Consider the following 14916-nt stretch of genomic DNA (forward strand, 5'->3'; position numbering starts at 1 on the left):
TTATTTCTGAATATTAGGTTTTGGTTACTATATACACTGTAGCGCTTAAAACCATTATAAAAGAAATTTAATACAACGCCGTTTATTACAGTGTTAACATATCATAATGTTCAATATAAAGCTTCGTTTTACTATAAATACCAACCAATTTGTTTTAAAACGTATTAACCATAGTCGTGTGGTCTACTTTCTCACCTACTGAATATCGAAATGGGAATCAACTGCCTACGTAGCTATCGTGAGCATTCCTCTATGTAGAAGAAGGCAGTGGACATTTGATTCTAGCGGGCCAGCTCAGTATTCACTCAGTGAGTTCAGATTTAGTACGGTGAATTACTTGGTTATCCTGAGACATACAGGACTTTTTAGACAGGTATATTTACTATGTATTATTTTAACGTCATTTGATAATGACGTATTGGTCTGACAACAGCCATCATCTTGTCAAATCCATAAAACGTTTCTACTGCAATATATTTTATGTTGTACAGAATATTATTGTTGCAATCGTATTGTTACTAATTTTATCTGTCTCCTATATTACTATTCTACAATTCGTCAATTTTGCAAAATTTATAGGTTAATCACGAAATTACAAGGATTATTTATATTCAGATTTCAAAATAAGAATTAAAGTTTCTCAATGAATATAACTAGCCTAACAAAGGTTATATGCATATTTGTATAATGTTAAACATAAAAAACTGTAATAATTTTATTCCACTATTATAGATTATTTTTAATATTAAGAGAAACTAGGTTATATTAGTGCCCATTTTCATTAGAGAAATGTCTGCTAAGCTTACTATTTGACACCATACCCTTCTGTCATTTTATTGTTTGTTTTGTTAATAGTAAATGCTATGCTCCTATCATGTCTTCAGTTCTTTAAATTTCAAAGTGATAATAATTTATGTAGGCCTACGCCACTAAAACGTTTATATTTAAGTTAATATGAGTGGATGTTAAATTAGTGATTTATTTAAAGTGAAAAGTGTATTAAGCTTAATTTTTCAGAAAAGCCTACGTTTCGATGTAAGGTAACATGCATTTTTTTCTTTATACATATTCATGTAAAGTTCTTATTAAAGTAAATTTTGGTTTTGAAATTTGTCAACATACTAATTTGAACCTAGCTGAACTCATTATATACATATAAATATTTAATTACACGGAAAACCTAATCACATTTTTAGTTTACTGGACCAGTCGGTAATCACTGATAAACTGTAATGAAATAGCCTACATTAGTTTATTGAGAAATATAATTCAAATATATATGTGTAGTTTTATGTGATGTTTATTTATTATTATCGCTTATACTTTTTGTTCTTCTTTACTTCATTGTTAAAATATATCACATTTATACCTAAACTTGTATTGCTTGACTGTGTACTGGAATTATATAGTGTACTTGCATATTTATCATGTACTTTAGTTAGTTATTGTTTCAGCTTACATTATCTTTACGCTTTCCTAGCTCAGTATTTTGCTATCGTGTAGCCATTATTAAATAATGTACAAAACAAAGCGTACCTTATTTATTACCTCTACTTCGTCTTTGACCAACCGTGGCTGGAAAGATTAGTTAAAAAAAAAAAAAAAAACAATTTTTATGTTTATTAACTCACTATTAATTTATCAATAATTTGTATATGGTGGTTATGGAACATTTATAAATTAGTTAAAGCAACAAGAATTAAAATTTAAAGAAATTTAATTCTGTTGATAGTCTCAAAATGAATAAATTATATAAAAATAAAAGTATTTTGGGAAATATAATTTAAAGAATGCGATGCATGTCACAAGATGATATGAATCCACAATGTTTACAAGCAGTTTTCATTTTAAAAAATATTATGTAATGGCTATATCAACTCTTTATTAATCGAGAAAAGGTGAAGTGTTCTGGATGTGCTAGTTCCTGCCACTAGCAGTGTTAAAAAAGGAGTGAATTCATTTATTTATAATCGAGCAAATAATTTGCCATATTTATAACCTTTCCTGAAGACACCATTTATAGAGTACTTGTAGAATATTTCACCAGAAAAGGTATACATGGTTATTTACCATCAGTCAACATTAACCCTCCAATTGCTACTATCGCACTGTGCGATATGTTCGAACCACTTTAAAGTGCTACTATCGCACTGTGCGATATGTTCGGACCACTTTAAAGTGCTACTATCACACTGTGCGATATGTTCGTTTTTGTTAAATTGCTGTAAAACGGTTTATTTAATTATTACGTGATTTTGGTGTCAGGCGTGTGGCTGAGGATGTTCTCTTCCTTTATCGAATTTTGAACAGTTTGGTCGACTGTCCAGAAATCCTTGGTTCGATCAATCTCTTTGTGTACCATCTAACACTAGATCAAGGGACCTGTTTGGACGTCTTCATCATGCTACTAACTACGAGATGAAGTCCACGATTAACCGAATTCAGAGACTTGGGACTTGTTGCTGGGGACATTGACTTCTTTCATGATGGCATCGCCTCCTTTAAAAAAACTTCCTTGGCCATCCTAGAACAGCATTACCTCCTTAACGCATTTTCGCAACATAGCATGCTGTTATTTATTAATTTATTTTGTAAAAAATAGTGTATTATTATAGATATATTTATTTTTTTAATATTGTTATGCTATTGCTTCATTTTTAAACTGATGTTATGTTACCGTATTGTTATCAAATTATTTATTATGAAGTTAAAAATGTTCTAATTATTTACTGCTGTTATTGCTATTTATATTATTTATTTTATATCGTTGTTATATTATTTATTATTATATTGTTGTTATATATTATTTATTTTTAATACGTTGTTGATATGTTATTATTATTACGTCGTCTGCATTTAAATTATCATTACTATGGTGTTAATTAAAATTTATTCTGATACTATAATCATCATTATTTTGAACTTCTTACTATTGATTATTCTATTCAGCTTTTTCTACCAATTTGTGCAATTTTTGTATGTAATGGGTTTACCGTGAATAAATAAATAAATTTATATTTAATATTTTCGTATTATGTATTCTTATTTAAAGATTTAGTGTGTTCAGAAAGTAGTTATTGTTTTTATTGGTACAGTATTGATCAAATATGTTTATAATTTGTATCATTGTTTAAGATATTAACATATGGTAATGTTTTTTATATTGTGTGTACTAAGTACATTTATTTAATTATATCAACATTTATAATTCATGTTATATTTTAAAATAATATTTTTTTTAGACATTACAAATTAAAACAAAAACAGTATTTTAAATAATAATTAAATTTACAAATAAAACTGTGTGTTACAAGGAAACTATAAAATTAATTAAAATTGAATAAATAATAAAATTAAATAGTCAAAACCTATTTTTTTAAACGCAATAATTAATGTCAAAATAAGTGTATTATGGATAAAAAATAAATCAAAATAAAATCCACATGAATAAATAAATAGAGAAAACTAAAGAAACAAAAAAAATTGTGTTCAACAGAATAAAATTAAATCGTATAAAATAATATTAATAGTTGAATGGGAAGTGAATGTAACTGATGTGTTAATGTTATTGTATTAACATCATATATTGAGGTATTATGGGGCTTTATATAAAATTGTCATTTAGGCTATATTATCATGATTAATTTACATTAACTTAACATTTGTATTGTGAATTGTTATTTACTCCTATGTATGGATGGTATTTTCATTTAATTTGTTCTTACATTTGTATTAAATTTGTATGTATAGTCTCCTGGAAGGCTGAATCCCTTAAATTAATAGTAATAAAATAATTCAAAATGTAATAATAGTACGTTATTGGGAGAAAAGAATGGACTTAAATATTTTAAATATTTATTAATTTATATTTTGGTAATTGGATATTGGCTAGTCTAAATAACATTTTAAGGTTAATATGGAATACTAGCAAATTTTGATAAAAATGTTGCTAGAAAATAACAAGAGTTGTAATAATTGAACTGAACTTTGTTTAAAGCATAAATAAAAAAAAAGGTTTTTTAGTTGTATAATAGTTCTATACAATGTTGTTTTCAATTTTGATGGTAAATAACAATCTACACTTTTTCTGGAGAAATATTCTAGAAATAACCATAACCCCCAAATACAAATGGCAAAATGTCAATATTGTTTTTAATTGTCTTTCCAGCCACGGTTGGTCAAAAACAAAGCAGAGGTAATAAGGTATGCTTCTTTTGTACATTATTCAATAATGGGTACAAGATTGTAAGATACTTTGCTAGGGAAGCGTAAAGATAATGTAACCTAGAACAGTAACTAACTAAAGTACATGATTAGGTAAATATGCTAGTGCACACAATAATTCCAGTATACAGTCAAGCGATACAAGTTTAGGTATAAATGTGATTAATTTTTGACAAAGAAGTAAAGAACAACAAAAAGAAGCGATAATAATAAATAAACTTATATAAAACTGGAGATATATAATAGAATTATATTTCTCAATAAATTAATATAGGCTATCCGATTACAGCTCTATCAGAACTGACTGATCCAGTAAACTAAAAATGAGATAGGTTTTCCATGTAATTCAATATTTATCAGTTCAGTAAAGTTCACATTAGTATATTAACAAATTACAAAAACTAAAATTCACTTTATTAAGAATATTTAATAATAATAAATATTAAGAATTATTAAGAATATGTATAAAGAATAAAGAAAAAAATGCATGATGTTAGCTAACATCGAAACGTAGGCTTTTCTGCAAAATTAAGCTTAATACACTTCTCACTTTAGATAACTCGCTAATTTAACATCCACACATATTAACTTAATTATTAATAAAAAGGTTTAGTGGTGTAGGCTTACAAAAATTATTACCAGTTCGAAATTTTAAAGAATTTAAGACATGATAGCATAAAATTTAGTAAACTCAACAAACAATAAAATGACAGAAGGTAAGCTTAGCAGACTACAATGAAATAATGAAAATGGGCACTAGTGTAACCTAGTTTCTCTTAATACTAACAATTTATTTATAATAGTGGTATAAATTTACATTGTTATATTAAACATTATATAAATATGCATATAAACTTTGTTAGGCTAGTTATATTCATTGACAAACTTTAATGCTTAGTTTGAAATCTTACTTAATATATAAAAGGCTTCTAAATTTTGTGATCATGCTTCTATTTCGAAAGTATCGTAGAATATTAATATAGGATGCAGATATGAGTATCAATATGATTGTAACAAATATTTTGTACAACATATATATTATCGACTGTAGTACAAATGGTTTTTGGATTTGATAAGGTGATGGCTGCTGACAGAACTGGATTTGGCTTTTGTGGATATAGGCTAGCTAAAAGTATGTGTGCTTGGCAACGGTGTAATAATACACACACACACACATATAAAACATATATGACAATAGCTTTAGTTGTGTGGTTCCATATTTGTTACTGGGAAAAGTACCTAAGAAGTAAGAGCAACTTTTATAAAAAGTACAGTGTCAATCCATTCTGTAGTTTTTAAAATCTCATTGAAGGTATCAAAGATTTACACGCTGCGAAGATTTCCAAACCAATTTCTTAACCAGTACCTGGAAGATACGGAAAAATGTTTTCAATTTGCTGTATAAATGCGTTTAGTACTTTTGAAATTTTTCTGGTAATAAAGTTTATAACTGATTTTTGTGAACTTTCACCATTGTTTACGAAAACTACAAAAATCAATTTGAGCATATTTATAGAATATGGTTGCGAACCTAAAGGTCCTTTTAATATTAAAATAGCTCTGTGTGATAAAAATTGTCATTAAAAGTATCACAGTTTTTTGTGGAATTTCGTGGTTAGACTCTGATAATACCAGATGTTGTTACCACGGGTACCGACTCCATCCTTTCTAAAATACCATCAGTACCATATGCTACTGTACACATACTCATATTTATTCTAACTGAATTCTGAATTTTCCCATAGAATTTCTCATAGTAACTCTCAGATGCATACTTTACAGCCTACATACTTTTATTTACAATCCTATTCCGCTGGTTATGACTCGAGTTTCATGTTTATGAATTCTGTATTTGATCAGCAGTGACCCCTCGTAGGCTAAGGTGCAGTTAATTTTTGATTTCACGCTTTGAGGTTCTTAGTGCTGAAATAAGCCAAGTATTATGTACATTGTGTCACTGTTGTTGTAAATATATGTTTTGTACATTTATCTGGAGCCTAATGTTAAGCAAGAAGGTTGTGCAGAATAAAGGTTGAGACTCAAACCTAATTCGTGTGGACAGATTAGTCTAACCTTCTTCTTGGTGAAAATTATGGAAATTATAAAAATACTTATATGGATCTATATCAAGACGCATACATTGAAGGAAAGTTAACCACCACCGCTCTCCACAGTTTAGTTATGGTTTAGTAATTAATTTTTAAAAATCATGCAAAGCCATATAACAAATAAGTTTTGAGGTAAAAGTTAGGATAACTATGTATTTTTGGAATTAGCACAAAATTTATAATAAGCTATACAATTACAGTTTTGATGTAAAACTTATTGCAAAGCAGTTGCACAGCGGAGTATTTACAAAAATAATAAGAAAGATTACAAATAAAAAGAATATATTTTTTTAATTTTGCTAAACAAAATTGTTTACATGAAAACTAATAATAGGTTATTGTTATATTCTCCCAATATTTGTGAATAAATTGACATATCATTGTTTAAATTTAAACTGACAGGTATGAAATGTGATACATTATAAAAAAAAAAAATCTGTGTGGCTGTTGAAATAAAGCCACCATTACAGAGTGATACCTTTGCCAGTTTTAGGGTTAAAGTGAAGTCAATTTGAACACTATACAGATCATATTCAGTCAAAGTTTGAAGTTTAGAAAAAATAGGTTTCACTGTATCTCTTTGTTTGCAGTTTAAAATCATTCTCAAAGCTTTATTGACTGTAATAATAAAATTCTTTCTAATCACCATGAAAAATCACATGATGTTATCAGGAGTTTGTGCATGACTACTTCTCTTTTGTAAAATCCAAATATGGTTTATTTAGTCATTCTCGAACAATTAACGTGTAGTTTATAGAATTGCTCCATATTCTATAGAAGTATTGTCCAATCAAACTTCCAACACATACTTGTAGAATATTTAAATAGTTAATTTTCTCTTAGTACAACAAGCTGATAAATTGCACTTAGTGCTAACAGGATATCCTTGATGGGTTGGGTTGGTTGGTTGGTTAGTGGGTTGGGTTGGGGAGGTTGCCTTCTGTCAAGATTCATGAGTTTAAATTCCTGCTACTGTTCATGGCATTGTGAAGAATGAGTTAGATAAAAATGGATTAGACACAAACTCACGCTATAGTGTTAGCGTATGCTTTATTGATTTCTTGTAGCGCAAACTTTGTGTACCAGGTTTATCTGTTGACCAGTAGTGCTTAATATGTATATTTTAAAATCTTTTAATATGAAACTACAAATTCTTTGCATGCCTGACCACGAAATGTTGCCAAGGGGATATGGTAATTCCCCTTTCTGAACCAATATTACCTGAGAGAATTCCATTTGAACATTGCAGTCTTAATGAAACATTTGTTGTTATAATTTAGCTTTGAAGGTTGGAAATTATTGTATATACGCTATGGTATTTCTGCTTATTCATGCTTCTTATTTAGGCCTATTGACTTTATTAGGGATTAACTAAAACAAAGACTGAACTGTGTGTGTGTGTGTGTGTGTGTGTGTTATATATATATATATGCGTTTAGTAGTTTTGCAATTTTTCCTGGTAATAAAGGTTATAACTGATTTTGATTTTTGTGAATTTTCACTGTTGTTTATGAAAACTACAAAAATCAATTTGAGCATATTTATAGAATATGGTTGCGAAACTAAAGGTCCTTTTAATATTGAAATAACTCTGTGTGATAAAAATTGTCACTAAAAGTATCACAGTTTTTGTGGAATTTCGTGGTTAGACTCTGATAATACCAGCTGTTGTTACCACTGGTACCGAATCCATCCTTTCTAAAATACCATCAGTACCATACGGTACTGAACACATACTCATATTTATTCTGAAACAATATATATATATATATATATATATATATATATATATATATATTTTTGTTTTGTTTTATTTGTGTTTCTCTTCCATTTTGTTTTTACTCTTTTCCCACATCTAAACCTGAATAACATTATGCCACAATTCATACCCTGAAACAGTTATTATCCCCTTCTTCAATACTCAAAACACCAGCCATAATATACCTCTACAATGTAGTATTGAAGAACCCTACAGAATGTAACGAAAATCAAAGGTTAATAGGGTAACTTTTTTGCCCTTTGGCCTTTTGACAGGCCCGTACTCAAACCGGTTTTTTCAAACAATTTTACTGGAGCCCGGGCTATAATGGGGTCTAGGCCTGGCCCGCCACACTTGTACAGGGTGGGTGGCGGTACATGATGGGGCCTGGCCGAGTATGAGAATGAGAATATCTTTATTTACAATCTTTTAGATTATAAATAGTGTCATAAATACATTAACATTAGGGGAAGGAAGTTTGCAAAAACTCTTCTAGCGTGTAGAATGGGCGTTCTATAAGCCATTCATGTAGAGCGGTCTTCAATTCCTTTCCTCTTTTGGAAAAAAGGTGATGTGGTTAGGCGGTTGTAGAGTTTTACACCCATGTACGAAGGTATCCGCTCGTAATGCCTCAGACGATGTGCTGGAAGGTTGTAAAGTTCAGCATTTCTGGTATTTTAGTGGTGTACAGCATTGTTTCTTGGAAGATTTCACCATCAGCATACATTATTACTTCTTGAATATAAAGTGAAATGACGGTGAGAATCTTCGGAGCCTCCCTACAGTCTTCAAGAGGTTGGAGACCAGCCAGTGTTCTAATACATTTCTTTTGTATGATTAATATTCATCGAAGATTTGAAGCTGTAGTTCTGCCCCTAGCAGCTAGATCATTACGCAGGTGGGATTCAAACAGAAAAAAGTAGGTTATTTTTGGAGTTTCTGGGCTACTGAGAGAAAGAATTTGTTTAACCACAAAGTGTCCGGTGTGAGTTTTTTGATAAGGTTTTCTTTATGTTTGATCCAATTTAGGTCGGTATCTATTGTTACACCAAGAAATTTCAGCTGCCCTTCAATACTGACATCAGGAATGTCTGGGACTTCTAGTGCTCTTCTTCCAAAAGCAGTCTTCGATAGGTTTACTACAAGATCATATCATTTCTAGGGCTCCAAAGCTGAGTAGGGCACTTTTTGATACCAAAATCAAGAGATTTTGTGACCAAGATGAATCAATATATCACATTTTAATTCTCAATGACCTCACACTATCAAGAGAACTCAGATGGTCAGATGACAAAATTTTGAAAAGAACCGGTGGGTTTCTCAATAACTTCACTCATCCAATGCTCACTGTAACAAAAATTATAGTAATCAATCATATAAAAATCTGAGGCACATAAGCTATATAAAGCTTTAGTGAATAATATATAAAAATAAATAGTGATTTTACAGCCATGCTGTGTAATAGATATTGACAAGATTATTTTGGTTTCTAAAAACAAAAATAATAATGTTAAATCTAGAAGTGAAATTATTTGTTTCATTCACATTGTAATTAAGTTAAAGGATTGTTGTAATAAAAACTGTATGAACATTAGTACATGGTATATGTAACTAAATTAAAAAATTTTTTAGTGATTGTCTTTGAAATTATTCACAAAGGTATATTTTGGTTTAATTATTACAAAGTAAAATGTGTGTTTAAAATAAAATATTATGGTTTATAAATTGTTTTAGTTTTTATATAATATTGAAAGTAATCATGTTTTCTATTAAAAAGTGATGTATCAATTTAAGCTAGAAGTTAATGTTTTATAAACATAATTTATAATACTTAGTTAATTTTGTATTGTTTCAGATCTGTCTAAGTAATGGAGATATTCAAAACTATAGCAAGACGGACGTGATGGATATAGATCTAAGTTCAGATACTTTCAAATTAGAAGACAGTTGGAGTTTGTTCTGTGAAGAAGATGTGGACGTCACGGGAATAGATAATTATTTGGAGGATGAGAAATTTTATGGTTTCTCAATATCTCCAAACACAGAAAAATTAAAGATTCTACAGAAAATAATCAACAATCTAAAGTCACAAATAAGTTATGAAATAGAAGAGGATGTTGTAGATGGATTAACATTTCTCTCATTTAGTACAGTTGAAGAACTAATGGAATTTACAAAATTGCAACAAGATCAACGAGCAACAGCTTCACAGAGTGATGATGGGCTAGAAATAATGGATGATGGAAGTTTCTCTGATATGAGTTCAAGCCATGCTATAGTTCCAACCAAAACCAAAGACATCACAAGGATCAAAGGCTGGAGAAACAAACATTTTGCAGGCATTCATCTCTGTGACGATTCTGGAAGTTCACTCAGAAATGAAGATGACGGTTTTGGAGATGATTTTGAAATTAAGTCTGTTCAAGAGGAGAGCTCGGAAGAAGTGGACCTTGGGGATTATGTAGTGTCTACATCATCTAAATGCGAATCAGATGCGGAGTCACCTAGTGCCCTTGATATATTTTCGTGTTCAACATACAAGAAGGATTCTTTCAGTGCAATTGATTCTTCCATCGTTGAAGATACTAATGCAGTCGACAATACTTCAGAAAGTGTATTTGGCTTTAGAAAATCAAACAACATTAAATCTCTAGATTCTTTAAAGGCAACTAAAAAACATCATCTTTTAACTGATTACAGAAACAAGATATCACCTGAATTATCATTTAATAACAAAATTGGATGCATGAAGCACAATTTTGAACCTAATGAAGATTTTCACAGTTCACAATCAGTTTCAGATAAGGTATTTTTAAGGAAACCTGAAGATTTATTTATTTCACCAACATCAGTTCAGAATAAATCGCTGGATAAAAATGTCATCTCTTCATTAGCGAACAAGGGTGTTTACAAGCCAAGAGTAAAACACACGCTAATTGAAAGCATTGCTCAAAAAATTAATACTGAAAATGCAACCAGTTCTGTTGGAAATAGTATCTCAACTACTTCACTACCAAGAAGTAATTCTGAACGTTCAATAAGGTGGCATGTTCCAAAGGAAAAACTACTAACAGGTAATATCTTTGATGTAGAAGTATCAGTTGACGATGCTGATAAGAAGACCTTAGCTAATGAAATTGGACTAGAATTACTCACTTCAACTAAAGCATTAGACACTTTTGGTTCTAAACAAATAACAAATCTGAATTTTTACAAACAGTCTATACAAGTAGGTAGTGATAGAAACCAATACAATAATGGAGCTTTTCAGAGTAGAACACTAGAACAGTATACAACACATCTCAGTGACCTGCACATTGACTTTACCATTCCCAAACTAGATGCCGCAGACAACGTGACGCATGCAGAAATTGAACTTCCTTCACTAGAAAGTATGACTACTAGTCCTTCCAAAAATAAAATTAAACCATTAAATAAAATTAAAGCAAAAACTGTTGCAGAAAAAAGACGACTCTTAGTTGAGATGAATAAGCGGACTAAACGTATGCAAAAGACATCATTTAAACTTAGAGGAAACTCAGAAAGTAAATCTGTAAGAAATTTAAGGCATTTAAGAGGGCGTACTATAAGTAAAATGAAAGATGATGACACAGAAAAGAAAACAAAAAATAAAACTAGTTTACCACAGAACAAAATACAGCTTTTCAAAAGTTGGTGTGATGAAAATGGTGTCATTACTTATGGAAGAGAAAAACCTCTGATGTGTAGATTAACACAAAATCCATTATCTGTCAATGAAAATGTGATATCTAAAATAATATTCTCTATGAGAAAACAAAACTTATCAAATGATATTGGTTTAATTGTGAATGTAGGTTTCAAAAGACCACTTTACAAAGAAATTGATGACAACATAAAAAGTTTATTTACAAATGAAAATAAGATTTCTCTTCACTTAGCTGAATTTGCAGTCGCAGCAGTACAGTCTTCAAACAAAGGTCCATTTACCGTAACTCGATTTTTGGTACCAGTTGTAAGTGAAGAACTAAAACAAGTCATGTATCATTCAACTTTAGTTCAAACACAGAATCAAGAGAAAAGTCTAACAAGGACCTTAGCAAATGGTTGTCAGAAAGACCAATTTGATGAAAATTGTTTTGGAGGAAATGATTTAGATGAAATGTCGAAGAGAACAAATGATTTGCCAAAAAATCATGGGGTGCATTTCAGTATTTGCTCTACCATGAATGAAATGTTAAACTTTATTGAGAGAAAAGAAAGATTTAATGCTATAGACATTTATTATGATCCAGATATTCCAGCACCCATTGAAAAAGAAAGTGATAAAGTATTTAATTCCCTACAGAAGACAAAAGTCAAGAATAAGAAAACTCCACTACAAAGGCAGATTGAACATCTTGGAGGAACTTTTATTGCAGTTCAAGGAGAAGAGACTAGTGAAGAAATGTTATCCCAATCAACAAAAGGCGACCGTTGTTTAAAAGAATACTGTAAGCTAGGCTGTGTTTGTCCTTATAAAGTTCAGGTAAATGAGCATTGTGGTAAAGAATCTTGCATGTTTTTTTGCAAGTGTTCACCAAATTCCAAAAAACAAGGATGTGAAATTAAATCTAAAACATGGCTTCTACCTGAAGTGCTGAGACAAAAACACAGCTCACAGTCCAGATTAGCACCTGTAGAGAGAGAATACCATCAGACTGTTATAATGTCAAGGGATAAGAAAATAATCACTATTGAAACAAAACGTTCTAAACGGGAAAGAAAAATTCCATCCAAATTCAAGGATGAAATATTGCTGGATTACAGAAAAGGAGATGAAGAGGACCTCATTATAGAAAAAACAGTTGGTCCCTCTGTAAAGTTAAATCACCAAAATCATACTCATCCTCAAAATGCTTCAATCTCTTCAAGTCAATTCTTAGTAAAAGTACCCAATATCTCAACTTTTAATTCCTCTGTAAACTTAACTCAGTGTTATGTTAAATTAAAAAGGGATGAAGTTGTTGATGAAATGGCAAAATTGATGGCTTTTACTCGAGGTGTATTTATGGATGTCAGCGAATCTCCTACAAAATCAAAGAGTAGATCAAGAAATGTTGCGATAAAGAAAACTGGAGGTAGGTCATCTCACAACTTTGATGTTGAGAATCACTGCTCTCGAACATTTGGTGTAGGTGCAGATTATACTTCAAGGAACAAGATGTATACAATTAGGACGAAGGCCATGACATTATTTGTTGAAGTTCCTCATAACAAGGAAGAAGAAAGTTTTATTATGAATTCTGAAGAATCTTGTGTTATAAAAGAAGACCTTCAGTGTGAGGATGGCTATAAAGAAGATTATTATACTGCCAATGATCTGATATGTCTTGAAAACATGACCCAAGAAGGTGAGATTGGTTTAGCTATTGGTGAAATTTGTTCTTTGCCACCAGAATTCTTTGAAAAGCAGGATACAATAGATTTTGATGAAAATACCAATGATTTAAACTTATATCCTGAGCGTGACAGCACAGAATGTGATAACAGATTGTCTTCAGATAATAATAACCAAGTTTGTTCCAAAAAGAAAAGTGAAAGAATTGTTTATGCCAGTTTGCCAATCACTGAAACTGAGTCAAAATGGTGGGTAATTGAAATGGATGTCAAAAAGTTTTCAAATTTAATCTATTACTCTGACAAAAGATGTTTAAATTTTGAAGACATGGCCAAAGCTATTTTTAAAGCAGAGTTTGGCCGAAAGACTGTTAGAATACCTCTAAAGAAATTCTATGGTGACCATAAAGATAAATTTGGTGCATATGCTGTTCCAGGTCATAAACATTTGATTTTCTTTGGTCCCTATGATATAAATGAAATGCATGGTTTAACAGCAATTAAAAAGGTAGGTGGCGTATACACTCGTGTCCTTTTTACATCTAAGTTTTCAGAGAGTGAAGGTTTTAAGTCATTAGGAATCGATCTGTCCCACAATAAAAATGATTCACAAGTAATACATCAGAAGTGTGTTAAAGCCGTATGGTGGTACAGTACTAATAGGAAACAAACACCAGAAAATGAAACTGAGGAGATAACAGAAGTAACAAGGAACAATAATACAAGCTCGAATGTCAGCACTTCAAGGAAAACACATAACAAGGAAGATACAGATGAAGAATCAACAATACATTTTGCTTCTCCTGTGAAAGAGACTGATTTGACCATTGATAGACCTAACAGTCCCGTAGAACTTAATACAGAAGATAACGTTTTGTCACATCACATTTTAGAAAATGTCACTGATATTCAGCCACCAGTAACATCACCAAAGATTTCAAAAAATCGCACCCTAAATTTAAGTCAGGAGGTTGTTACTGTGACAAATGATAAGTTTGAAAGTGGTGAGAAAAATACAAAAAGAACTATAACGAGGAAGAGGAAAAGAAGTATGAGCCCCAAGATAATTAATAAAATCCGACATACTAAGCCAAATGGAGCAGTCATTCCTGTTGCCAGGATGACGGAAGATTTTGAAAGTATAATTGATGATTCTACAGAAGACTCGACGGATAGCTTTTCAGATTTCAGCGATGATTGTTCACTTGAGTCTGATTTTGAGGAACCAACCGTGGTTGATCATACTATTAAGTGTAGCAATGTGAAAAGAATTATTCACAGGACTTCGAAGGCCCAGAAGCAACAATCAATCAAAGAGGTAAAAGAAAATGTTGTATCTCTTACTTAGTTTAATGTTTGTGTCACACATTTAGTAATGAAAAGTTCTATTTAAGAGTCTTGCACTTTTAACATTCTCTGAAAATTCCTACAACAGATGTGAATATGACTTTTTTGGGAGAGTTAGAA

At 30.7% G+C, this 14916-nt stretch overlaps 1 protein-coding gene across 1 annotated transcript in view; it reads left to right on the forward strand.

Moving 5' to 3' along the window:
• Positions 1-281: 281 nt before the first annotated feature.
• LOC124357976 overlaps positions 282-14916 on the forward strand; it is a 40589-nt gene continuing 25954 nt past the window's right edge. The window contains exons 1-2 of the mRNA XM_046810147.1: positions 282-373; positions 9947-14767. Of these exons, the coding sequence (XP_046666103.1) occupies positions 9995-14767 (4773 nt within the window). The 5' untranslated portion in view covers positions 282-373; positions 9947-9994. The remainder of the gene's footprint in view (positions 374-9946; positions 14768-14916) is intronic.

Source organism: Homalodisca vitripennis, chromosome 3 (genome assembly GCF_021130785.1).
Source record: "Homalodisca vitripennis isolate AUS2020 chromosome 3, UT_GWSS_2.1, whole genome shotgun sequence".
In the NCBI taxonomy this organism is placed as follows: Eukaryota; Metazoa; Arthropoda; class Insecta; order Hemiptera; family Cicadellidae; genus Homalodisca; species Homalodisca vitripennis.